Raw genomic sequence first — 27,704 nt, forward strand, 5'->3', positions numbered from 1 at the left:
CTCCCTCTCTCTCTCTCTGAAATAAATTTTTTAATAAAGCAAATTCTAAAAACCATACACAATAAAATGTGGTATATTCATATAATGGAATGTTACAGGTAGAATGACCTATAGGTACACATAGCAACATGGATAAATCTTTTTTTAAAAGATTTTATTTATCTGTTTATTTGCAAGAAAGCATGAGTGGGGAGGAGAGGGAGAAGCAGGCTCTTCTCGGAGCAGGGAGCCCAATGCAGGGCTCAATCCCAGGACTCCGAGATCATAACCTGAGCCAAAGGCAGACACTTAACTGATTGAGCCACCCAGGTGCCCCCATGAATACATCTTACAAATAAAATTTGAGTAGAAAACAAGACAGGGACACCTCTCTCTCTCAAATTGCAAAATAATTAAAATCTTTTTTTTTTAAAGCAAGGCAAAGGAGTGTATGCTGTATTATTCCATTTATAATCCATTCAAAAACAAGTTAAACTATGTAATTAGAAGTCAGGATGGTGGTTACCCTTTGTGGGGGTAAAGCAAGTAGAAGTGGACCAGGTTCCTAGAGTTCTAAAAATACTTTTTCTTGGTTGGACTACTGGTTGTGGGAATATGTTCACTCCACAAGTAAAAATTCAAGGATATGTAAACTTGTTTGCACTTTTCTCTATGATATATTTTAATATGTTAAGTATATGAAAATTTTAAAGTAAAGGGAGATGTGTCTGCTGGTCCCAGCCCATGTTTACTTAATATGAGTATGAGATTCTCAAGTGCAAAAGCCTCATATAAGAAACTTGGCTTCCTCAAAGAAAAGTGGACCAAAAGCAGTGTTCAGTAAAATGACATGGCGGGTGTCTCCAGGAGCAGTCATGAGGTCAGAGGCCATGCAGAATAGATCAAGGGATGAAAATCTCCAAGGAGAATTCCTGTCATCTGACTTAGGGGAGAAACTATACCCATTAAGTGTGCCCATTTTTTTTAAAGTAAACTCTATACCCAGTGTGCACCTTGAACTCATGACTCTGAGGTCGAGAGTCACACACTCAACCAACTTTAGCCAGCCAGGTTCCCCAAGTGTACCCATATTTGAACTGGCAAATCAGAAAGAAGCTTGTTTTCAGAATAGTGGGGACCTGTCATTGGCTTTCCTGTGACAGTCAAATCAGGGTCACAACTCCAGAGGGCACACTCACATGGATTATAATGGACTTGCCAACCGTATGCAACAGGAGCCTGGGGTTGAGATAGTTATGTGACCAAACCAAACCCTTAACCTCTCAGGAGACTTGACTATCTGAAAAGAATCATCTTCCAGTACTGGGCAGATGGACAACACAGGTGAAGGGACGTGGGAGATACAGGCTTCCGGGTACGGAGTACGTCACAGGGATGAAATTTACAGCATGGGGAATACAGTCAGTGCTATCGTAATAGTATTGTATGGTGACAGATGGTAGCTATACTTGAGGGCAGAATGTATAAAAGAGGTTGAATCACTATGTTGTACACCTGAAACTAATGAAACACTATGTGGCAACTATACTCACATAAAAATTTGTTTTATTATTACTATTTTTAAAGTAATCTCTATGTAAAGTAATCTCCAGTGTGGAGCTCAAATTCGTGACCCCGAGATCAAGAATCCCATGCTCTACCAACTGAGCCAGCCAGGTGTCCCTAAAAATTTTTCTTAAAGAATCATGTGGGGTACCTGGGTGTCTCAGTTGGTTAAGCGTCTGCCTTCGGCTCTGGTCCTCATCCCAGGGTCCTGGGATCCAGCCCTATCAGGCTCCCTGCTCCACAGGGGTCTGCTTTTCCCTCTCCCTCTGTGTTTTCTCTCTCTCAAGTACATAAAATCTTTTAAAAAATAAGTAAGAATCATCTACTTTTCAAAGAGCTTTTTCACATGCTCTCACTTAACCTTGACATAAGGATGCTCTATTTATATATGGAGGAAATTAGTTTCCACGGACAAAGTTAACTACATTGGAAATTAACTTAGATGCTGCCCTGGACTTCAGCTGGAAGTTATTTTGTTCAATCCTCCCATTTTGCAGATTGGAGACTGAGCCCTAGAGAGGAAAAGAATTCAGTGAAGGGTGCACAGACAGGTGGCAGAACTGGGACCAGAATCTGAGGAGTTGGTTTTAAATGACCCTGGAACCTGAACCATCTCAAACCTTCTGTTCTGTGAAACGCAGCTAGACCTCTGACCTCCCATTCACCCTTTCCACTCCCACTTGTAGGAATCCTGCTTGGAATGAGTTTTGGAGTCAAGCTCTCCTTTGCTGGCCTAAGGTCTATGACTCCACACTTTGTATTTTCTCCCAGGCCTGGGCCCACTGCGGATGAGGCAGTTCTGAATGAAATGAACAGGCCAGTCTTAGAATATAGGAGGAGGTTTTGCTTAAAAGGAATGGGTGGGTGGGGGGGGGGGGAAGAAGGAAGAAAGAAATATATGCATGTTTATGTGTTCCAAAGAAAATGGCATAATGACCCAAAGTGCCCCCCTACAACAACCCCTGCGGAGTGAGTTGGGGGTCAGAGGTCCGCCCTGGTCCCCCCACCTCCTGTGTCCACCGCCCTTGCTCAGTAAGCAGACTGGGGCCCCAGCACCTTTGCTCTTCTCATTTACTAACCTGCAATACCCGTCCTTAATCTTCACCTGGCTGCCGTTCAGATCTTTGCCCCTCCCCTAACCTTCTGAACCAGAGGCGCCATACTGCTCTCGGCGCCATTCTGATTTATTGCCTTTATAGTATTCATCGCTATCTGAAATCTTGTATATTTACTTGGTCTGTGTCTACCCCTCTTGGGTTCCATGAAAGCAGGAATCCCGTCTTTTTTCCCACCCTCAGGCACAGAGCAGACAGATGCTCAATGAGAAGTGAGTGAGATTGGGCTTTCGCTTTTTACTTTGTATTTTACTTTGTATTTTAAAACATTTTTGAAGATGATTATTTTCATATCAAAAGAAAAAAAAACAGCTAGGTTACTGCAGAGGACTCTACCCTCAGCAGAATGTCTTGGGTTACTAAGTTGCCAAATGAAAGCAATTATTTCCAATACTAACTGGAGACTCAAAACAGAGAGGGGCAGCGCCTTGCCTAAGTCCACACAGCACTCAGCAAGCCAAGCCGGGACCCCGATTCCCTCGTTCCCAAGTCAGCCTAGGACTTCCCGGGGTGTGTGGATCCGAGGAGGGCGGAGGGGTCTCGGAGGAGGAAGGAGAAAGCGCAGAAAGGAGGGAAAGGAAGAGACTGCGAGAGCGAAGCAGGCAAAAAGGGAGGAGAGGGTGCAAGGTAACCCAGAGATACGGGGTGCAGAGAGGAGGAGGCGAGACGCGCAACAAGAGGGTGTGGGTCTCACGCTCTGGCAGAGAGGGAGACGGAAAGGACAGGGAAGGCGGGTGACCTAGGGCGCCAGGGGCGGTGAGACAGGTGAGGGTTGTATCAGGGAAGAGGCAAGGGAACAGGGGGAGGAGGAGAGGGGAGGGCGGGGCAGGGGCGGGGCCATGAGGGGGCGGACCTCCTGCTCCGTCGGGGCGGCAGAGCGCCTGCGCAGCTCTTCCGAGTCGGCTTGCGGCTGCGGCTTCCTCCGGACCTGCTTCGTTGCGGTCCAGCTGGGCCCTGATCCCGGGAGGCTGGGGGCCAGGGGTCCGTGCGGAGCTGTCGGAGCGCGCCGGAACTGGGAAGGGGCCCCAGGAGGCAGGCCGGAGCCACGTCACGCCCAAGGTCACGCTGCAAACGGCAGCTGTAGAGATGTCGCTCTAACAGCGGGCTACCTGGACTTTGTCGCCATCGAGCCCTGGAGGTGAGGAGGAAGGCCGAGAAATTCAGGCTTGCAGCCCAGAGGCTCAGCCCCGGCTTCCAGAAATGGAAAGCGCTGTGGGTCGGGAGCCAAAGCTCTTTGCTCTAGTCTTAGCTGTGCCAGTGACTCCCTGCGTGGCTTTCGCTGGGCCTCCATCTATCCACCAGGAAAGTGATAGGGTTTTTGAATGGCTCTCCCTAATATCCAGATTGACTTAAATTCCTTTCCTTGTCAGACTTCCCCCACAGCTTGCCCCTAGATTCACCAGCCACTTCCCTTCCTTAGCAGCAACTTGGCTGTATTCTGGACCCTCAAGTTTCAGCTAGCTAGCCTGAGATTGTCTGGAATCAACTGTGTGGGCCAAGAAGCTGCATCTAGTCCCTGAACAACCGGCTGAGGACTTGTTTCTTGGGCTTTGAGTCAGTAATCCTTTTACTGACTCCTTTTACTGGCTCTCCACTTAGGCAGACCTTGCTACCTCCCGTAAAGACAAACCCGAGGCTTAGAGACAGGACCTGGCTGCTCTGTCTGGCTTTGGCCCTGGTCTGTGCCGATCTACGCAAATCAGATTGTTTTAAAAACCAAATTTGTCTAAGCATGATGCAGTAGAAGGGAGCACTGGCCAGAGTCTGGAAGTTTGAGATCTGGTGCTGGCTGTGCACCTTAGGCTAGTATCTGCCCCTCTCTGGCTCAGTCTTCCCTGATAAACAAGGGGTCTGTCACATGGTCTGTAAGGACCCTGTGTCTTTGGTATTGTTAACAATAGTAATAACAATCATAATTGTTTCCTTACCTTGACCAACAAGGCCCTGCCACAGCAGGCCCTGTCTACCCAAAGCAGCAGACTTGCCATTGACCTACCTCAGGGCCTTTGCACTTGCTGTTTCTAGTGCCAGTAACACTTACCACCTCCATTTCCTGCATAGTCGTTCTTCAGATATCCACTGAAATTTGACTTGGGAAGTTCAACACAAATTAGCTGGGATCCCTGGGTTTATATCCTTATGGCACATTGACTTTGTTATACTTCAGTGTTTGTATAGTTCTTGTCTAATATCTGTGTCTCTTATTCTTTAATGCGTGTAAATGACAGGAGGGCTGGAAATCTATCCCGTTCCCTAGTATCTGGCACATAGTAGGTGCCCAGAAATTTGGGGAATGGATGGATGATCTCATTTAATGCAACAATCATGTGAGGTTGGCACATTGTGTTCCTCTTCACTCAGGAGACAGAGACTTAGAGAGTGACACTCCTAGGGTCACACAGTGAGTGGGCAGTGCCAGAATTTGAACCCAGTCTGTCTCTGACTCCAAGGCCTGAACTTCCACCTCACTGCCGTCTCCTTGCAGGATCTTCTGCTGTGAGGAAGTGCCACAGCTCTGACCCACGAGGCCTGGAAAGAGAGGACCTTTAGGTTGTGTGTGCAGGGTGGGGGCATGGTCTTGTCCGGCTCAGTTTCTTTCTAGCCGCTGGCAGACGTGGGGTGGACTTGCCCCCCTCTGACAGGCCCATGGCGCATCGGCTACAGATACGACTGCTGACGTGGGACGTGAAGGACACGCTGCTCCGGCTGCGACAGCCCGTGGGAGAAGAATATGCCACCAAGGCCCGGGCCCACGGGCTGGAGGTGGAGGCCGCCACTCTGGGACGTGCCTTCAGGCAGGCCTACAGGACTCAGAGCCACAGCTTCCCCAACTACGGCCTGAGCCAAGGCCTCACCTCCCGCCGGTGGTGGCTGGATGTGGTCTCACAGACCTTCCACCTCGCGGGCGTTCCAGATGCCCACGCTGTGGCCCCCATCGCTGAGCAGCTGTACGAGGACTTCTGTAAGCCCGGCACCTGGCACGTGTTGGAGGGGGCCGAGGCCACCCTGAGAGGGTGCCGAAAACGAGGTCTGAGGCTGGCGGTGGTCTCCAACTTTGACCAGCGACTGGAGGGCATCCTGAGGGGGTTGGGCCTGCGGGAACACTTTGACTTTGTGCTGACCTCTGAGGCTGCCGGCTGGCCCAAGCCTGACCCCCGGATATTCCACGAGGCCTTGCGGCTTGCTCGAGTGGACCCGGCAGTAGCAGCCCATATTGGGGACAGTTATCACTGTGATTATAAGGGGTCACAGGCTGTAGGTATGCACAGCTTCCTGGTGGTTGGCCCAGAGCCTTTGGACCCTGCAGTCAAGGGTTCTATACCCCAAGAATGCCTCCTCCCCTCATTGTCCCATCTCCTGCCTGCCCTTGACCGCCTGCAGGGTTCACCTCTGGAACTTTGAGTCTGATGAGGGAAGTGGCTCCAGCAAACTCTGGAGATTGAGAGCGCCTTCCTTCCTGAGATTTGGCCTTTGCCCCTCTCCTTCCGGCGTCCAAATGCGCTCTGACTATAAAGCCATGAATACGGGCCTTTGAGCCCTGCTTCTTGCCTCTGCCATGGTTTATTTATCACACCTGTGTCTTTCCCACCCTCCTCGCCTACAAGATTCACTGAGGGCCCAATGACCTTCAGAACCAGGCACATTCAAACTTTGTTTTAGCAGCAGGGCCCTTTTGTTATGGGAGATCTTACTGGAACCCTAATATACAAAACAGCAAAAGCAAGAAACTTTCAGGGTTGAAACAGGTTCTAGAGCCCCACAGTCGGGCCCTGAAGGCTCTTCAAGCCCCCCTGCAAAGCAGGGGATCAGAGGAACTTAGTTTGGAAAACTTAGTTTGGAGAGCTAAGCTATGCTGTAGGGATATGTCCTCTAGGACCATAGAGTGTAAGGACCAAGGTTTCAGACAAGGAGTGTCCCAGTTACATCATGAGAGGAAACATCATCCATGCTGGCCATGTTTTAGTCCTTTACATGCACGTGTAACCCTCAGTGCTACCTAATGGGCAGAGGTAGCGGGACCCGCACTTCATAAGTGAGAAACAGATTCGGAAGTGAAGGAGCCTGCCTGAGGCCACAGCTCGTGTGGGAGAGCCTGGGTTCCAATTTAGGAGTGCCAGACTCCAAAGCCCTTGGCTTGAGCACTGACTTGCAAGGAGAGCTGTGTCCTTGAGACAGTGCAGTGGAGATCCTGGGAGACCAAGGAAGCTGTTCTACAGGAGGCCAGTTTTGAAGGGCACCCCTGTCATAGGTGTTAGCACGGAGGTAGGAGAGCACAGGGAACAGGGACCAGAGCTTGAGGTGGCAGGAGTGTAGGACACATGGGGGGAATGCCTGAAGACCCAAGAAGCAGGCTGGGTTTTAAAAATTCCAAGTCACTTCCTACCTCTCACCTCTTCACACTCCTGTCCTCTCACACCTGCTTGGTATTTACCAGACTCTTCTATTCCTTGCCTACTGCCAGGCACATACATGGTGTTGTGTTCTGGGGCCAACAGCTGGGGAGGGCTCCGGAGTGGCCCCGAACTGCGGTGACGTTCAGTGGGCAGAGGAATAAGACACATTCCTGGCAGGAGGGCCATGAACTACAGACTGGGGGTGCCTGAGTTAGATGGGCAGTTTGGGGAGCAAGGCATGAGGGGGGCCTTCAGGTGCTGAGTAAAATGATGGGCTTTGACCCAGGTTTCTGGGCAGAGACTGCCCATGTGAGGGGAGGGAGGCTCTTCTCAGACTTGGCCATACTTCTGGGTCTCTTCCTTGGGCTTGGTGCAAAGCCCAGGTGACATTAATTCCCAAGTACCGGGCAGTGAGGACGTGGGTTGTGAGCTGTGCTGTCACAGCTGCAAGGGCCTCGAAAGTCATCTCAACCCAAAAAGCTGCCATTCGGTCTGTGGACTGGATTTGATCTACCCAGCGTTTGGAGTAAATTATTGAGCAAACTGAAGAGTGGGGAGGGCTCTGGCACTCATCTTTCAGCCCAGGGGCCTGAAGTTGTAGGTAAGATTGCCTTTGTTCCTAGATAAAACAGGAATGGTGAGGACCACTGTTGTAATGTGACCTCAGAGAGGAGGAAGGGGCTTGCCCTGGTTCCAGCAATGCAGGGCCCAGAATGGTCTTAAGCCTTGTCCGGCTGGGTGTGCTGCGCTAGGCAGGCGGAAGAGGGTGAGGAAGGACTCTCTTTCCTAGTTGTTGCATCTCTTAAGATGTGAGCTAACACTTGGGGGATTTGTGCGATCACCCACAGAGGACATGGAAGACACTTCAACCTTTTAAAATCTTTACTAACATACATGTTCCCTATGTCGGGCCCACCTACTCCGTCAGCTGTGTGGGGCCTGAAGGCCTCACCCCAGGTTGCCCTGCGGTGCGTCTCGAAAGACTCTACCACACACCCAGGCGCCTTTCCGTCCAGCTGTTGACTCGCCAAATATATATTGCACAACCGGTAAGCACCGGACCCCGTGCTGGATGCCAGACGCGACGCGGTGAACAAGATGCCCTCAGAGGGGCAAATTCCTGGTGGATTTGGGAGCCCAAGGCCCAGGGGGTAGCAGGTTCCCCACAGATAGCCAGCAGGTCCCCGCTGAAGCCAGACCTGAAACAGGACAGACCCCTCCCCCTCCGCAAGCGGCCCCCTGGGCAGAGGCAACACATGGGGAAGAGACCACGGGGTAGCAACATGGCCTGGAGGCATGGCGGGGGCTAGACCGGGGCTCCGGGCGGCCATGGGTCAGCGGACGATGGAAATGGTCTGGTCGGCCACCGCGAAGACTGGGAAGAGGGGCCCCGAGAAGGGCGCGCGGTGGGCGTGGAGCACCGTGCCCGAGGCTGGCTCGTAGAAGAGCAGTTCCTGCGCCTGCAAGTCTAGAAGCACGCCCAGCTGGCTGGGACAGCGCAGCAGCCCCAGGGGCTCGTGCTGCCCGTCGTGTGAGAAACGGAACTCCTGGTCGTAGCGGGAGAAGACCCAGGAGAAGGTGTTGTGGCCCAGACGAGAGTCATTGCCCGAGCCCTTGCGCGGCAGCTGGCCCAGGGCCACACCCACCTTATAGGCGCAGCTGTTCTGGACGTTCACCATCCAGGTGTGCAGCCCAGCCTGGAAGGACGTGGCCGCGAGGGCATTGGGCCAGTGGTCAAAGCGCTCGGGGGCATCTGCACAGGCCTTGGACTTTTTGGCGTTGAAGGTCAGGGTCCTTCGATCATCTGACAGTTGCAGGAAGGGGCTGACCGTCCTCTCGTCGATACGCACATCCTCCGTGCCTGCCAGGAAGAAGTCTCGGAGTCACCCAAGGCCCACCCTCAGCCCTAACTCGGCCCTGTCAGGCCGCAAATGGCTTCCTCCCCACTCCCTGGCAGTGAGCTACCCCACACAAGCCACTTCCTCTCTCTGAGCCCCAGAGCCTCATCTGTAAAATGGGGATCAGTCAGACTTACCACAAGGTGGGTGTGAGGATCTGAAGTGCCGAGCATTAGTAAGTGCTCACCGGGTTGTGGCCATGACAACAATAGCTCTTATTAGTCTGAGACCCTCATGTGTAAACTCGAAAGAGGGCCCAGAGGGAAGCAAGTTGCCCAAAGTCACACACCTAGCTGGTGGCAGGGCAGAATGGAGACCCAGCATTTTGCTCCCATATCCAGCATCCAGCACTGATCAGAGCGCATTCCCGTTGAACCTCTCTGTGGCCCCCAGATCGGACCTGTCCCTGGGGCACGGCCCCTGGGAGCTAGGAAGCATCAGATCCGTACTCTCCAACAACTCACTAAATGGGACTGCTGGCAAACCAGGCGCTCTCTGATAACAGAATCCAGAGCAGACGAGCTAGAGCTTGAACTCAACATGGAAGGCTGACACACAAGGGAGGAGGGCTAAAAATTGAGGAACAAGTCAACCCATTACCCTAACCTCTCTGTGAATTGTGCAAACACTCCAACCAGGGGCCCAGAAGCTGCCACCTAGCTTAGGGGTTTCTGCTTGGAGAACTTCCACACTGAGTGGGAACTCCTGCAGGGAGAGGGACGGGCTGCATTAAGCCCCATGGCCTTAGCACGCAGCACGGGGCCAGACCACAGCTGGCCCGAGTCAGGGTCTGGGGAGGGCGTAAGTGAGGCAAACCCGGGCAGCTCCATTCTCCCTCCACATGCCCTCCAGCACTTGTACCTTCTTAAAGAGAAACTTGGTTTCCAAGAAATAATACCAAGCTGTCCCACTTGGGCAGGACAGAGCTGTGACTTACAGGAACCAGATCTTTCTTAGAGCCCACAGAGCAGTTTGGTCTGGAAACAGGAAAGACCCAGCTGCCCCAGGCCTGTCCAGCACCTTGGCTTCACGAATGACCAGCCTCATCCAGCGTCACTGTTTGCTTTAGCTGCTGTGCCAGATGTTCTGCTCCCCGGTGTGACCCAGCAGCACACCCCAGCCAGTCAGCCAGCCACCCAGTTGTTCCCATTGGCACTGGGCCCTAACAGTTCCTAACCTGAGAGGGACCCAAGAACCGCTGTTACCCAGAGCTGGGTAAGGAGTGGGCTCCGAATGCACTTCTCATTGAAGTTTAACTTGTCCGACTCCTGGGGATCCAAAATGCCCTCTGCTTCCTCGGTCCTTGTGGAGGGGAGAAAAACAAGACAAAAAACAGACAGGTTCAGGAAGGTTCCAGAAATGGATCTGGATCAATATAGGATGATGGGAAAGGGACAGAAGTAAAATCATCTTCCCATGAGGGTGATACCAAGATTGGCAGCCAGGCCCCACACAAGAGCCCCCTAAAAGGATGCCTGAGCCAAACAGGAAGCTGGGCTTTCCCCTTGTGCCCCCCACCCCCACCAGGGGCCTTAATTCCAGTGAGGCAGACAATTTCCAGGGAGGTAAATACTTGATGCCAGTATTAGAACTTGGAGTTGGTCCGCTCTGTGGGAGAAACAACCTGCCCGGTCTCTAAGTTAGCAGCAGAGCAGGGATGGGACCTGAGCCACTTGTGCACCAGCCTTTCCTCCCCGTCCTATGTGGAGAAAATCTCGCCTCCATCCAAAACCTACTGGTTCAGTAAGAAGGTACAGCCACTCCTCTGCTTTTATTTTATTATTTTATTTATTTGACAGAGAGAAATCACAACTAGGCAGAGAGGCAGGCAGAGAGAGAGGAGGAAGCAGGCTCCCCACGGAGCAGAGAGCCTGATGTGGGGCTCGATCCCAGGACCCTGGGATCATGACCTGAGCCAAAGGCAGAGGCTTTAACCCACTGAGCCACCCAGGCGCCCCAACTCCTCTGCTCTTAAAATGCAAATACCCTTGAGGGATCCCACAAGAAGGACTATCAGTTATCACCCAAACCATAAATTAGTTCCAGTGCTTTGCTCCCAATAGCCACCTCTCCTCAGCTCACAGGGGGACTAGGTTGGGCAGGAGGAAATATGGGAACAGAAGATGCCTAGGAGGGGAGAATGACCATTTATTAAGTATCCAGTTCCCTCTGCAGAATCTCGTGTAATCTTTGCTATAACCTGGGAGAGGGTTGTTCTCCCATCTGACAGAAAAGAAAAGAGATTCAGAGAAAGCACTCAGCTAAAAAGGGGAGCTGCGTTCAAGTCCTGACTCCAGGCTAAAATAGAACAAACCCAGCCTGGCGTCCAGGCACTGTTCAACATAATTTTCCCCTTGATCTAAAATGAAAATGATCAAAGGGGTATAGGGCAAAATAAGGGTTTGCCAAGGAGCTTTGCAGACCTCTGAACTGGGTTCTGAGAGCACACTCTCTTCCCCTAATCTCTGACTCTGCCCATAATGCAGGAGCAGAGAGAGGGAGTGGGGCACATCTCAGGGATGCAAGCCCTTTGCAAGACCGCCAGTGGCTGGCCTGGATTGGGAAGTGCAAGGTGAACAGAGCCCTAGAAAAGCTGAGAGCAGGCTCTGGCAACAAAGGCTCTTTGTGCTCAGGACAAAAGAGGGTCTGTTGCCACTTTCTCGAAGCACTGCATCTGGGGTTGGAGGAGCCCCAGCCATCAGGCGGGGAGGAAAGAGGAATGCATGTCGGCAATGCTGAGTCAACCCAAGGCAAATCTGAGGCCAGTTGTAGACGCTAGAGTCTAGACAACCAGCTGGTCCAGCACCTCATGCGTGGTTCAGAAAGGGAAAACTCATGGGGATGCCTGGGTGGCTCAGTCAGGTAAGCACCTGCCTTCTGCTCAGGTCATGATCCCAGAGTCCTGGGATCGAATCCTGCATCCGGCTCCCTGCTTGGCGGGGAGCCTGCTTCTCCCTCTGCCTGCCGCTCCCCCTGCTTGTGCTCTCACTCTTGCTCTCTCTGACAAATAAAATCTTTTTTTTTTTTAAGTATTTTGTCGTTATTGTTATTTTTAAAGGCTAAGGAATAAATTCCAGATTAAATCAGGAATTCCAGATGGATCAGGAAACAAAAAACATAAAACAAAAAACACACCAGACACCGTTAAGAACTTTGCAGGCACAACTGGCAACATTTGACTATGGACTGTATATTAGATAATAGTATCACACCAGCAGTAAATTTCCTGAGCTTCATAATGACCCTGTAGTTATGTAAAGAGATGGTCTTTGTTCTTGAAAGAAAGATGCTCAAGTGTTTAGACCTAAAAAGTCTCACTTTCTGCAACTTACTCTCAAATAGGGTAGAAAAAACAGGTGCCACATATTCATTTGTCAAATAGATAGGAAGGAAGAGACAGACCAAAAAAGAAAGCAGATGTGGCAAAATACTAACAGTTAGGATTTCTAGGTGAAACTCCTTATACTATTTTCCAATTTTTCTCTACATTTGAAACACACCAAAATACCAAAATAAAAAAAAATTTAAGGAGTAAAATTTTTTCCCCCAAAACCAGAGCAGCTTGAAATTAAAAACAGGATGGTTTTAGAGGAAGATGAAGAAAATAAAGGAGAAAGAGAAGACTAGCAGAAATGTGGAAAGATTAGGGGCGCCTGGGTGGCTCAGTGGGTTAAAGCCTCTGCCTTCGGCTCGGGTCATGATCCCAGAGTTCTGGGATCGAGCCCCGCATCGGGATCTCTGCTCGGCAGGGAGCCTGCTTCCTCCTCTCTCTCTGCCTGCCTCTCTGCCTAGTTGTGATTTCTCTCTGTCAAATAAATAAAATATTTAGAAAAAAAAAAAAGATGTGGAAAGATTAAAAGAGGGAAAAAGTAGGAACAAGCCAAGCCTTTATTTATTTTTATTTTTTTTAAAGATTTTATTTATTTATTTGACAGAGAGAGACCACAAGTAGGCAGAGAGGCAGGCAGAGAGAGAGATAGAGGAGAAAGCAGACTCCCTGCTGAGCAGAGAGCCCGATGCGGGACTCGATCCCAGGACCCTGAGATCATGACCTGAGCCGAAGGCAGCGGCTTAACCCACTGAGCCACCCAGGTACCCCCAAGCCAAGCCTTTAAAGGAAACCGTAAAATAAAGTTGGGGGCATCCACACTGGGGGAGCCTACACAGACTTGCCAAAAAGTGAGGTAAATCTATACATACTGACAAGGAGAGATTCCAGGAGAGCCGGATAAGTTATAGAACAGCAAGCAGTAAAACAATCCCAAGTGTGTTAAAAAAATATATATATATATATTTTTAGAGGTCAACAAGCCCAATCATACTCTCCTGGGACCCTGTTTACATAGGGACGTCCCACAAGATACATCACTCACTGTTAAAGCTGATCACCTCCAGGGAATGGGATTGGGAAGGGAATGGGGAAAAGGTTTTTTTGTTTTTGTTTTTTTTTTAAGTTATCTCTACACCCAATGTGGGGCTTGAACTCACAATCCTGAGACCAAGAGTCACATGCTCTACCCACTGAGCTAGCCAGGCGCCCCGAGACGTTTTAAATTTTCAGTGGTTTTATACTGATGGTATTCTTTTCTCTTTCTCCCATGCACATGTATTACTGTTGAAATTTAAATATAAAAACAGCTAAGAAGAACGGGCTGTGCTCACCAGATACAGCTCTGAAATCTCTCACAGAAGCTTCAAGAATTTAATTTCTTTGCCTGGCAAATTACATCTTCTTGGCCACTTCTTCAGGCTCTTGGCTCCCAGCCTCTCAGGACTGGGGAGAGCCTGGTGAAGTGCTTTTATTACTGCTTCATTAAAATGCAAACTGTGAGTGGTGGTAATGCAGACCTAGGTTTCAAAGATTTTTTTCTCAGAGAAAGGGGGACTGAGACAGAGAAGAGGGTGATGGGACAGGTGTGGGGTGTGGGTATGCGCCCCAGCTCTGGGGCGTAGGCAAGTCCCTGCCCTTCTTTGAGCCTCAGTATTTTCATCTGTAGATGGGGTGTGTAAAACACTCCAACAGGGGGACTGGAGATTTTGTAGCAGGATAACATTTCAGAAAGCCCTTGGCAAGCCTCCCATTGCTAAGTGTTTCTTTCATGACCCCGGCCCAGGGATCTAAAGCAGGTCTCCAAGTTAGGCACAGTAAGACCCCCATCCAGGGAGCATGGCTCTGGGACAGGCATGCAGCCAGATGGCACACGGTGGGCTTTCTCCCCAGACCAGCAGGGCCTGAATGCCATGGACTAGTTACGGGTCTGCGGGCAATGGTCTGCACGTCTGCCCAGGCAAATGACGGGGCCATACTCACCTCTCAAAAATCTCCTGCTCCTTCTGCTGTAAGAAAAGAAAACAGAGTCAGGCTGGGGACCAGGAACTCAGCAGGAAGCCAAGACTTGAGTATGTTCGACTGGCATGGAGGGTGCCACGTGGGCAAACTCTGGAACAAAGCATTCTGTTCCTGCTTTAAGACCCCAAGCAAAGTTCTCTGGGCTCTTCTTCACACAGCTCTCATCGCACACTGGGAATGGATCACGTGGATCACTGGCTCCCGTGTCCCGGGGCATCCTGCGGTTCCCTCGCGGGGCCGTATTTACCAACTACTCAACACCTCCCCCCCGCAGACTGCCAGCTCCGGGATGGCTGGGACGCTTACTGATTCTTCTCCTGTGACCGTCCCAGTTTGGGACAGAATGTGTTCTGACGTGGAAGCTGTGGGACCCAGTGAAGGCACAATCTGGGGCAGCGATGGAAACTGCCCTACTTGAACGGCAGAACAGCTCTGTTGTTCCACATTCTGATTTCTCTGCTGGCATATTTCCTCACACGTCAGACTGTCCCGTTAAAACCGCAAGCATCTGCATCTCTACATAAAGTACTCTGCAGAGATATGTACCAAAGTATAACTCACGGTCGTTTCTGGGCGGTCCGATTAGGGACCCCCGGGCTGCTCCCTCCCTCCGCTTCTGAGCCCTGAACCAGCTTCGAAGTTACTTCATTCAGGAAGATGCTCCCGATCCCTGCCACCCGCAAGCCTGGACTGTGGGGTCTCTGGCTCCCAGTGATGCTACCAGAACACATAACCCTCCGCTATTAGTTTGGTATTCTCTGCTTCGTAAGCCGTGAGGTGTATCCTGCCACCCGGGCACAACAGCTCATAGTAGACACTCAGCAAATATTTGCTCACTATTGAAAGAATGATTAACAGGTGCAAAAAAAAAAATCCATTTAATTTTATTCCCTTTTTAATTCCTTCGCCTCATCCCTGTTCTGAATTATCCGTATCCACCCAACTCTTACCAATACACATTCTGGATGTTTTAGACTTGGGGTGTCTGGTCCACTGGCTGTGTCCTCACCCCTGCCTGACTTACAATCAGCTGGAGGTCATCCAGATGGGTGAGCATGGCCACCAGGCCGGTCCGGATGCTGTCCAGCTTCTGCAGCGCCTCAGTCCAGTGGACTCGCTGTGTCAGGATGCTCTGGTGGGCCCGCTCCTCTTCACCATGCACCTGTTCCAGCAAACGCTGCTCCTCGCTCTCACACAAACTCCTCACCACACCTAGCCTCTGGATGACCAGTTCCCGCGCCGCGCTGGCCCTGCTCTGGTGAGGGATAACACAGGGAATCAGGTCCTAGCAAAGTTCCAGTCAAGACCAAGAGGATCTGGGCTCAGTAGGAAGGAGTGCTGGGATTGATTAGCCATGTCTAGCACAGGCACAGTAATGGAAGGGACGGTGCTTATGCCATCCCAGCCTTAAGAGTTCCCAAATATGGAAGAGAGGAAAAAATGAAATGGGAGGAAACCAGAGAGGAAGATAAACCATAAGAGACTCTTAATCTCAGGAGACAAACTGAGGGTTGTTGGAGTGGAGGGTGGTGGGAGGGATGGGGTGGCTGGGTAATGGACGTTGGGGAGGGTGTGTGCTATGGTGAGTGCTGTGAATTGTGTAAGACTGATGAATCACAGACCTGTATCCCTGTGGCAAATAATACATTATCTGTTAGTTAAAAAAAAAAAAAGAAGAAGAAGAAGTTATACCTTCTCAAAAAAAAAAAAAAGAGTTCCCAAATATGGTTTAGGGTGAAGAAATGTGAGATTCAGACTTCCAGATCGTATCTTAGATTTAGGATCACAGATTGGAAGAGCTGGGCACGGTCTAGAGACCAACTAGAACTAATTATTTCATAGTTGAGAATACCAAGGCCAAGGGATCAAGGTCAGAGAATTATAGAATTACAGCGTGAAAGACCCTACAAAGTCTTCCCCATTGATAGGATCCATGCCAACCACAATCCAGTTGATATTCTGACTATGTCTGAGTGAAATAAATCTCCTTCTTTCCTAAATCTGTCCATTCCAATGGCTTCCATGGTAGACTCCTTATTCATGCCAGGAGCATACCATCCCCTCCAGGTTAGCTAACATGGCCCTCCTAGTAGTCAGCACAGGGTCTAGCACCCAGGAGGTCCTCAAACAGTCACTGAACGAGGGCAAAGTTTCTTCTGACCAAGTCAAAAATCTCTTGGTAGCGCTCACTGGCCAAATCAGGGACAGAGCTGGGACTAGAACCCAGCTCTGTGGACTCTCAGTCCAACACGATTCTCTTTCCCCCAGTGCCATCTGACAATTGATCCTCCCCAAATGTTGCATGAGACACCCGCAGTCTTGCCAGACAGGGGAGAGTAGAGCAGTCTCTTTCGTGCCGAATGTGGGCTCCCCCTGGAGTGTTCACAACACTCCAAGCTGTTGGAGAGCCAACAGCTTTCTCTGTGCCCTGCCCATGCAGACCCGCTCTGTACAGTGAAGGGGGTAATGACCCCTGCTTTACAGAAGAAACTGAGACCCACGATTTGCCCAGGGGACAGGAAGAGAGTGAATGGCCTAAATGAACCCACAAGTTAGTTCTGACTCCAACTTCAGTGTTCCCTGAGCCAACATAAAACACTAGTTAGGAAGTTAGGCTTTATTTTATTTTTTTAAAGATTTTATTTATTTATTTGAGAGAGAGAGAGACAGAGCATGAGGGGGAGGGGCAGAGGGAGAGGAACAAGCAGGCTCCCCACTTAGCAGGGAACCAGACATGGGACTCCATCCCAGGACCTAAGATCATGATCTCAGCCGAAGGCAGAGGCTTAACCCACTGAGCCACTCAGGCGCCCCAGGAAGTTAGGCTTTAGAGACAGACAGTGCCTAGATTTAAACCTTAACTGATTCACTTACTCTCCATAGGATGCTGAACACATTACTGATCTTCCCTATGCCTCTGTTTTCTAATCTGCTAAATGAGGGTAATAACAGTACCTACCTTATGAGGTTATTGTGGAAGATTAAATGAGTTAATATATACAAAGTAAACAGAACAAAGCCCAGCACAGAGGTGTTCAACAACATTAGCTATTGTTCTCTCTATCCCACCTTGCTGCCTTGCCCACAGGGGTGGGTGTCCGTAGCCACGTCTGTACTACATCTGCGAGCAGGACCAAGAACAGACTCTGGCCCAAGACGCAGCAGAGACTCTCTCACTAGAAGACAGTAATCAATTTCAACACATTTCTCGACTCATTCCCGGTAAAGCGCGGCAGAGAAAAAAAAATTTCCCTTTCCAAATATATGCCAGAATAAACTAAACAGTGTCCTAAAACAAAGCACAGAAATGCTGGAAAAATAGCCCAAAGCATCCTTTTAAAAGTCAAGCTGCTCTGGCAGCTAAGTAAAGGAAATCCCCTGGAGTCCAAATGTGGAAAGGAAACTGAAAACCGGTGTAATCCAGGGCTCAGGCTCTATTGCCCTGAATGCAGCTTGTCATTTATTTTAGAATTTTACACTCCTCTAAACTTAAGAGCCCAGTAAAGACAGAATTCTATGGAAAAATAGACAAATCCACAGCATGTTATGAAATTATAAATGCCCCCTGCCAACAATCAATAAATATGGCAGATAAAAAATTAGTAAGTACGGAAAAGATCTGAATGTGAAACATTTAGGTAAAGTGACCGTGCTTTAGGGTATACAGCAAGTCTCAACAAATTTCAAACAACTGATATGCAGACTACAATGAAGTTAAGTTAGAAATTACTGGAAAAAAAATAACAATGATAATTTAAAAAGTAAAACCATACATTTGGAGATTTAAAAACCTATTTCCAATAACACATAGTAAAATAACAAATCATAATGGACATTTAAAAATACTTATAACTGAATGAAAATATTGCATCACATTTGTGAGAGGTCTGCTAGCCAACACCTTGATGGAAATACACGGCTTAAATGCTGACCTTGAGAAAGAAGACTGACTAAAATTAATAGACTGTGTTCAGCTGAGGGAGTTAAATAACAATGGCATACATCCCCCCCCAAAAAAAAATTAGAAGGAAAAAAAATTATAAAGTAAGAGGAACAGATGCCTAGGGGCGCCTTGGTGGCTCAGTCGGTTAAGCATCTGCCTTCGGCTCAGGTGGTCCTAGGATTCGGAGTCCCTCATTGGGTTCCCTACTCAGCAGGGAGCCTGCTTCTCCCTCTCCCTCTGACTGCCACTCCCCCTGCTTGTGCTTTCTCTCTGTCAAGTAGATTTAAAATCTACTTTTTAAGTAAATTTTAAATTTAAAATTTAAATTTTTAAATAAAATTAAAAAAAAAAAAAGGAGGAAAGGACGCCTCGGTGGCTCAGTCAGTTAAGTGTCTGCCTTTGACTTGGGTCCCGCATCAGCTCCTTGCTCAAAGGCGAGCCTGCTTCTTCTCCCTCTGCCTGCCACTCCCCTTGCTCGTGCTCTCTCTGTCTCTGTCTCTCTCTGACAAATAAATAAATAAAATCTTAAAAAAAAAAAGATAAGAGGAAATAATAATGAGATTTTTTTTTTTTAAGACACAAAAGAGGGGCGCCTGACTGTCTGAGTTGGAAGAGCATGGAACTTGATCTTGGTGTTGTGAGTTTGAGCCCCTTGGTATAGAGGTCACTAGAAAAAAATACACTTAAAAAACAGATACAAAAGAGAGGATCAACATACTAAAAGCTGGCTCTTTGAAAAGACTAACAAAATAGAGAAGCCAATGGCAACTTTAATCAAGATTAAGAAAAACTTGGAGGGGGCCCCTGGGTGGCTCAGTCGGTTAAGCTTCTGCCTTTGGTTCAGGTCATGATCTCAGGGTCCTGGGATTGAGCCCCACGTCAGGCTCCCTGCTCAGCGGGAAGCCTGTTTCTCCCTCTCCCTCTCCCCCACTCCCCACTTGTACTTTCTCTCTCTCTAAAATAAATATCTAAAAAAAAAAAAGATTAAGAACAACGTTATGCCATTAAATTTAAAAAGAGACAAAATACATAATTTATCTAGAAAAAAATTACTAAAACCAAGAAAAAGGAAGAACCATTTAGTCATGGTGGGAAATGAATCAGTAGTTAAAATTCACCTGCAAAGGGGCGCCTGGGTGGCTCAGTGGGTTAAAGCCTCTGCCTTCAGCTCGGGTCATGATCCCAGCGCCCTGGGATCGAGCCCCGCATCAGGCTCTCTGCTCAGCGGGGAGCCTGCTTCCTCCTCTCTCTCTGCCTGCCTCTCTGCCTACTTGTGATCTCTCTGTCAAATAAATAAATAAAATCTTAAAAAAAAATTCACCTGCAAAAATAACACCATCGATGTCACCAAATATTCAAGACACAGATAATTCCAGTCTTAGCACAAACACCTCCAGTGGAAACAGAGAGCTCCCAACTCACTGAGATTTAAAGAACCTCCACCAAAATCTGATAAGGACTACGCAAAAAATGAAATTCATAGACTAATCTCACTCTTGAGTTTAGACACAAAAATCCTGAAACACACACCCAAAACCCCAAACTAAGATTAGCAATCCAACCTTAGAAATTTTGTATAAGGGTGACACAAAGGGAAGGAGAGGAGGGGGCTCGGTGATAAGAGGGTAGCACGAGGGGTCCTTACAATGGAGCTGTTCTGTATCTTGGCTGTGGGAGGCATCACACGAATCTACACGAGATAAATCTGCACAGAACTAAATACACACACACACACAGAAACGTGCATAAAGTGGGTTGTACGGATGTCGATGTCCCAGCTATGATACTGTACTATACAGTTAGGTAACATGTTATCATTGGAGGAACCTGGACAAAGGGCACAGGGGATATGGCTCTATGATCTTTTCATACAACTATATGTGAATCTACAATTACCTCAAAATTTAAAGTAAAAAAAAAATACATATGATCAAGCTTACTAGAAGGAATTCAAGATGGTTTAGCATGAGAAAGTCTTATTAATGTATTGCATGTTTGGCAATTGATTGATGGGGAATAAAGCATATCTATAAACTGACAAATGGCATCATTAAGAACCTGCAGCAAACGTGATAAATAATGGAAAATAGAAGCCATCGGAAGAGAACTTACACAAGCTCTGCCCATCACCTACCCAAGTACCTGCACATGCGCCCCTATGCTCTGCCTTCCCTGTTTCAGTGCGTGAATGCCCAGGCTCTTACCTCCAGCTACCTCTCCATTTGTCTACTTGATCCCACCCCCCTTGTTTTACCAGAGTATCCCCCCTTCTCCTTCACTATTAATTGTCTCCTCTCTACCAGACGATGCCTACCAGCATACACAGGGTAATTTCTCCCATCTTAAAAATACCTTCTTGATCCCACCCCCCCACTATCATCCCATTTCTCAGCTCCCTTCTTACAGCAGAGCTCCTCAAGTATTGGCTGTGCCAACTCTCCCAAATGACTCTTCTGTTCTCTCTGAAACCCACTCCGACCAGGCTTCCACTCCACCGCTCTACAAGACACTCCCTCCATCATAATCTCCACTGATGAACATGTTATTCAATCCAATGGCCCACTCTCATTTCTCACCTTACTTAACCTCTGCAACATTTGACATCCACCTCCCTGAAACCTCTTATGTGGACACGACATTCTTCGCTTGACTCCTATCTCATTCGTTACGCCTTCTTGGTCGACTTTGCTGATTCCTCCTATCTTCATCTTCCTCTTCTTTTTAATTTCAATGTGGGGCTCCAGCTCATGACCTTCAGATCAAGAGTCCCATGCTCCTCCGACTGAGCCAGCCAGGTGCCCTCCTTCTATCCTTCTATCTTCTTTTTTTTTTTTAAGATTTTTTTTAAATTTATTTATTTATTTGACAGACAGCGAACACAAGTAGGCAGAGAAGCAGGCAGAGAGAGAGGAGGAAGCAGGCTCCCTGCTGAGCAGAGAGCCCGATGTGGGGCTCGATCCCAGGACCCTGGGAACATGACCTGAGCCGAAAGCAGAGGCTTTAACCCACTGAGCCACCCAGGCGCTCCTATCCTTCTATCTTCTTAATGGTTAAGGAGGTCCAAGGAGCTCCATCCTTGGACCGCTGCTTTTTTCTTATCTATACTTAATCACTTAGTGATCTCATCCCTTCCTGGGGCTTTCAGTTTATACCACTCATTTATACACTCATGGAATCTGTCTTCAGCCTAGCCCTCTCCCAACTTACACATACCTGGCTACCTCTTCAACATCTTCCCTTGGATGTCTAACAGGCATCTCAAATTTAACATGTTCACAACTGAACTCCTCATCTCCTCCCCTGTCAACCATCACTCTACATGTGGTCTTACCCCACCTTGGTAAATGGTTACCTCATCCTTCCAGTTCTCAAATCAAGGCATTTAAAGGGGAAAAAAAAAGTTAACAGTTATCCTGCCCCCTCCTCTACCTTTCTCTCTTGCCTACATCCAATCCATCAGAAAATTCTGCTGTTTCTCCCTTCAGAATAAACACAGAATCCAGACACTTCTCACCATCACTCATGTCCAAACCACTCTTGTCTTTCACCTGGGTTATGACACCAGCTTACTAATCATTCTCCTTGCTTTTACCTATGGTCACTTCTCAACACAGTAGCTAGCCTTCCTTTTAATTTTTAACTTTTTTAATTTTTAAATTTTTATTTATTTTTAAAGATTTTCTTTTATTTATACGGCAGAGAGAGAGGGAGAGATAATGAGAACGCAAGCACGTAAAGAGAGAGGGAGAAGCAGGTCCCCCACTGAGCAAGAAGCCTGATGCAAGGTTCAATCCCAAGACCCTGGGATCATGACCTGAATCGAAGGCACACGCTTAATTGACTGAGCCAACCAGGTGCCCCACTGTGTTCCTTTTTAATCTGAAGTCGTATCATCTTACTACACACAGAAATTTCAAAAGACTTCCGACCTTACCCAAACTAAAGGCAAAGCCCCTCTGTGGCCAGTGAGGATACTATGCAGCTCCCCCATTCCCTACCTCTCGAACTTCACCTCCTGTTGCCTTCTTTCACTCTGCCACCAACTCATAGGCCTCCTTGCTGCTCCTCCAATGTGCCAGGTGCGCTCCCACCTTCGGGCATTTGCACTTGCCATTCCCTCTTTCTAGAACTCTCCCTCGGATATCTGGTCCATTCCCTCACCTTCTGTAAATTTTGTGCAAATATCAACCCTTACTTAGGTCATTCCCGATCACAGCGTATGCAATCACAAACCCCGTTCCCAACAAGGACATCCCCCTTCCTGTGTTGAACTTCATAAAATCTTCGACCTTCTGACATAGCATGTGTTTAATTATTGGCCTTCCCCTACCCACCCACCTGCCCCGGCCAACGATATGTTTCAACAAAACAGGAATTTCCATATGTTTTGTTCACTGTGGGATCTCGAGCACAGAGAACAACGGTGCTTGGCATGTGGTGGGTGCTCACAGATTTGTTAAACGGTGAAACACTGTTTGAAGTCAGCATCTGCTACACTTGCTTCTTTTGATATTGTACTGAGGCCCTAGCCAGTGCCGTCAAAGCGAGAAAATAAAAACAGTGAGAGAGAAAGAGAGAGAGAGAGGAATGATCAGAACTGAGCACAGAAGAGCTGCCTGGCCTCCTGGCAGCTTCTTCGTTCCTTCAGGTTCTTAGAGGCTTCTGTATCCTGCCAGGAAATTCCCTGTTTTTGCTCAAGCTAGTTCAACTGGATTTCGTTCTACGCAATCAAAAGAACCTTGACTAAGACCGTGCCAAGCCTGCGCCATTGTCCATGCTGGGGAAGGAAGGATGGGATGTCCAGAAAGAAATCCACAGTCCCGACCCTGGAGGGGCATAGCTGAGAGTGAGGAAGTGGCAGTGGGGTCACCTGGATAAAGGACCGGCAGAGCGGGGTCGCAGAAGGAGCACTGGCCTGGGAGTCAGAAGATCCAGTCCCTGGATCTGACTCTGGCAGGAGGTTGTGGACCTGGGGCAAGTCAGTTAACCTCTAGGTGACCCATTTCCCCATCTGTCAACAGGGCTGTAACTGCCACCTACTGCATAAAGATTGTCGTAAAGGACACTCCACGTCCAAGTTATTTTCTAATTCAGGGGCTGACCACTACATGCTCAGATGGTGGAAGAATGCTACCCTTCCTGATCCTTTACCCCCAAAAAAGTCCTTTTCCAGCAGTATTTGCCCCAGTGTGGTACCAGGAATAGTCTTCTCTGCCCGGATGGTAAGAGCACAGCTCAGAAGGATGGGAAAACGACTTTCCCGGGCATCCAGCTTTGCTAGTAGCAGAGTGAGTCTGTGAGGTTGGGAAGGGATCCCAGACTGGTCCCGCACTCTGGAGGCTGGAGTCTTATCCTAGGAGGGGTCCGGAGTATAGGAGAAGGAGAACTACCTACCACTGCTCTCTGGTTCTTCCCTGGCAGGACCTCGGCGACATACTTGGTGATGCTGGCACTCAGAATCTGCAGCCTCTCACACTGGTCCACGATTCTGTTCTGCAATACGAAAGACACCCATGGTGTCTGGTTCCATGTTGATCCATCCACTCCATCCCAGTGATCTCCCCCCTCTTATCCCACCTCAGCCACTTGCCCCCAGCATCACATCCAGGCCTTGTTATTACTGAGGACTGTAACACCTCCAAAATCTTCATTTAAGGGGCCCACACCCCGTCCGCCACTTCTATCCTTCCAGATGACTAACTCTAGATTCCCCAGTCCAACCATTCTTCAGCTCAGCTGAGGCCACCCAAACGTTAGTCTTACCACTTTTCTTTGTTTTGTTTTTTAAGACTTTTATTTATTTATTTGACAGACAGAGATCACAAATAGGCAGAGAGGCAGGCAGAGAGAGAGGGGGAAGCAGGCTCCCTGCTGAGCAGAAAGCCCGATGCGGGGCTCGATCCCATGACCCTGAGACCATGACCCAAGCCGAAGGCAGAGTCTTAACCCACTGAGCCACCCAGGCGCCCCTAGTCTTACCACTTTTCAATGTCCATCACCCACTCTGTGGCTTCAGTTCCCTCCTTCTCCTGAAATCCATGTCCATCACCATAATCACTTTCCTGCACATGCTCTCATCGTTCCTTCTGACTCTGCTCCCTGGCTTTCCACACCTCAGCAGAAGAACATGGCTTCCCAAACTGCCCTTCCCTAAGATGTCCCCATTCTTTAGCAATCATCAACCTCCTTACCCCAACCCCACACCCTGGGGTTACTCTCCAAGCCGGTATGTATCTAATCCCTCCGTGAGTCCTATCAGCCCTGACTCTGCAGTTCCTCTCTCTCCCTCTCTCTCTCTCTCTCTCTCTCCCTCCTCTGGCCACTTCTGGTCACCTCCACTCCTATTATTCTGCCCAGACAGTCATTATCTCTCACAGGAGAGAAATTAGGTCCGGTCACGTCCCTGCTCCGAACCCTCCAATGGCTCTCCAGCACACTCACAGTGAGATCGAGCGTCCCACTTTAGCCAACAAGGCCCTGTCTGATGGGACTCTGCCTATTGCGCGAATGTCATCTCCTAGCCCTCTCCACACTGGCCTTCTTTCTGTCCCATAAACACACCAAATTTTCCTGACAACAGCGTCTCTGCACCTGCTGCTTCCTCTGCGTCTAGCAGTCTTCTGGATACATAAAGGGATGTAGCTGCTTATATACAAGTCCCTTCCCCCACTCTATTAAGGGTTACCCCCTTAGAAGCCCTCCCTGACCTCCCCCACAGCCCATTCCCTTATTTTGCTTATTTTTCTTTCTTGCATTTATCACTCCTCTGCCTGTATATTCTGGGTGTGTTTCCTTGTTTTGTATCTTTCCCCCCACGGCTGGAACACGAGCACCATGACTTTGACTTGTTCGCTATGGGCCACTACCTAGAAGAAAGTTCCTCCTACACAAGAGGCCCTGGATAATTTGCTGAATGAATGGACATCCACTTCTGGGACCACAAGAAGTGCCACGGTTCACATCAGCCAGAGCAGGGAGTGTCCCCGGGGGAGCAGGGGAGCCTTTTAGAAATGAAGACGCTAAAGCCCCCAGAGAGGTGACTTGCCAGGCCCCTGCTTTTCCACTCCATTTCTCCAGGTACTTGAACTTGACTCCTTCCTAGCCAACAGCTCCTCCATGGCTTCCCCTCAGAGCTCTGCCCTGGCTCCGTCTGCCAAAAGGCAGCTCAGCTCATCTTCTAGGAGACCCTTGCAAATCCTCACCCCCACAGTCAGGAATTCCATCTGACGCTTCTCTGGTCCAAATACTGAGTGAAAGAACGGAGCTGCTGCGAGGAAGCTGTGATCAGCACGCACCGGAGGACGAAGGAAACCGGGTAAAACTTACGAAAAGCGACAGGACAAGAACCACCGACAGGACAAGAACCACGAAGGTGAGAGAGAAGTTGTGAATGGTAACCATCTTGCCCTGGGGCAAAATTTCTTTGCCTCCAGAGGGATCACAAAAGGAGTATGTAAATGTCATAAGATACTCAAAATTGGAGAAAGGCAAGAGAGAAAGAAGAGAAGGAAAGAAATCGCTCCCTCCTCGCAAAGAGGGCCTCAGTAGGGTTCAGGGAAGACATCCCGGGCAGAGGCATTCCGAATCAAGCACCTGCCCCGACACCCTGCCCCAGCCTTCCCGCCCTTCCATCACTCGGATTTGGCTCTGGTGGCAACTTTGGTGTTTTTGTTTTTTTTTGTTGTTGTTGTTTTTATTGCATTCTCACACCCATTCACACCACTTCCTCCCTGCGCTGAACCAAGAGGTGGTTTTGTCTGACCAAGTCAATGATTCCCTTGGTCCAGCTCCTAAATATCAGAAACCTTGGAGGAGTTTACCGCCCTGCTCTGGGCCTCAGTTTCCTCATCTGTAAAATGGAGGTAGGATATCACTTCCAAAGTTTGGTCCGGATGGAGTGAGATGATGGACATTGAAGTGCTTTGGCGCTTGTAAATTTTCCACCATTATGCAAGTTTATCACACCACATTATCTGAGCCTATTTTCAACACTACTATGGATGATGGGTAGCCGTGACAGGTAGGACCAACCAGGAGCTTTCGGGTGTGTCACTGAGTAAGCGAATCCCTCCTGGCCAGTCAGCTAGATGTGTTTATTAATTACCCTGCAGTCTGAGTCCCCAGGGAGAGCCCTCAGGCCTCACAGGTGGGTAGAGCACTCGGGTGAGGTTGGGGAAACCAAGCGGCTTAATCCAATTGCAAGGAAATCCCCAGGGACCGCAACTAGGACGGAAGGAGGGAGGAAGACGCAGGGAAACTTGGACTCCCCAGTCTCAGACCAGGGGCAGGTGGTGATGAAGGTGAAAGCTTGGAGGTAACTGGAGTGGAGGTGAGGAGGAACTCTAGGGGAAGAGATCCAGCAAGAACCTCTTGAGATCCTCCCCACCCCCTCCTTTTACCGGTTGGAACCAGTTTGGAGTACAGTCAAGGCCAACCCCAAAGGGAAAAGAAATCACCTCACCGGGAAACCTGAAGGGTGGACGGGGGAGGGGCTTTGAGCCCAGGGGCTGAGGAGGGAGGAGGGCAGGCTTTATCTCAGTCAGCTTCCACCGGGGCGGGAGGTGGGGCACACGTCGTCCCAGAACTTGCAGCGGCCTAGGACCCAAGGCCAGGCCTGGCTCTCACCCCTCAACAGATGCAGCGGAGGAAGAGTGGGCAGCTGGATCCGTCACTATGTGGTAGACTACAGAGCATTTCCCCCATTATCTGTGTCTCTCGCACAACCACCCCAATAAACGCGCGCTATTATTGCCCTACAGATGAGGGCGCTGAGGCTCAGACACTTACGAGACTCCAAGCGAGGTGGGGAGGAGGCTGGATTCGAACTCATGTCCCCACGACTCCAGAGGCCACACCCTTAACTGCCTAGTTCCACAGCCAGCGCCACCGCGGGGCCGGGGCCCCGGACCTGCCGCCGGGTCCCCGCCGGGTCCCCCTCGGCGCTCCGCCACGGCGTCCCCTCCCTCCAGAGCCTCCCCTCTCCTCCCACCCCCCCCCCTTTCCGGAGCCCCCGCCCGCTCACCCGCAGCTCTTCCGCGCGCTCCTCGGCCCGGCGGATGCGGTGCCCCCGGCAGCGGCCGCCCGGCCCCGCGCAGGCGGCGCACACAGGCCGTCGCTCCGAGCAGCAGAACCAGCTCAGAGCCTGGCCGTGCTCGGGGCACAGCGGCCCGGAGGGCGGCCCCGCGCTCTCCGCAGACATGGCCGAGCGCCCCGCGCCGCGCGCTCCACCTGCCGCAGGTGACTGCGGGGCGGGGCCTCCGCGACCCCGCCCCCGGGCTCAGACAGGCGGCCGGGCGCGCGGGCCACCCCGGCTTCCAGCCCGCCTGCCCTCGCCGCAGGGTGGGCGCTCGCCGGGACTCCCGCGCGGGGTCCGCCGGCCTCTGCCAGCTCTGTGATTTTTCTGCTGAATTAAGTCGCCTTGTATGCGTGTTAGTTTTGGGACAAACGTAAAACACCGAG

The 27,704-nt window shown here is 49.8% G+C and overlaps 2 protein-coding genes across 2 annotated transcripts; one reads left to right on the top strand and one right to left on the bottom strand.

The window, feature by feature from the left end:
- Nucleotides 1-3,526: 3,526 nt before the first annotated feature.
- Nucleotides 3,527-6,201, top strand: HDHD3 (haloacid dehalogenase like hydrolase domain containing 3). Its single transcript, XM_046021726.1, has 2 exons — nt 3,527-3,798; nt 5,146-6,201. Exon 2 carries the CDS (start codon nt 5,307-5,309, stop codon nt 6,060-6,062), a length of 756 nt encoding a protein of 251 aa, XP_045877682.1. The 5' UTR covers nt 3,527-3,798; nt 5,146-5,306; the 3' UTR covers nt 6,063-6,201.
- Nucleotides 6,202-7,281: 1,080 nt separating this feature from the next.
- Nucleotides 7,282-27,467, bottom strand: BSPRY (B-box and SPRY domain containing). Its single transcript, XM_046023925.1, has 6 exons — nt 27,268-27,467; nt 23,640-23,738; nt 15,327-15,557; nt 14,264-14,289; nt 10,130-10,254; nt 7,282-8,915 (listed from the first exon to the last, which is right to left on the bottom strand). The coding sequence occupies exons 1-6, from the start codon at nt 27,442-27,444 to the stop codon at nt 8,389-8,391; spliced, it is 1,185 nt and encodes a 394-aa protein (XP_045879881.1). The 5' UTR covers nt 27,445-27,467; the 3' UTR covers nt 7,282-8,388.
- Between the last annotated feature and the right edge of the window lie 237 nt (nt 27,468-27,704).

This window comes from Meles meles, chromosome 11, assembly GCF_922984935.1.
Source record: "Meles meles chromosome 11, mMelMel3.1 paternal haplotype, whole genome shotgun sequence".
In the NCBI taxonomy this organism is placed as follows: Eukaryota; Metazoa; Chordata; class Mammalia; order Carnivora; family Mustelidae; genus Meles; species Meles meles.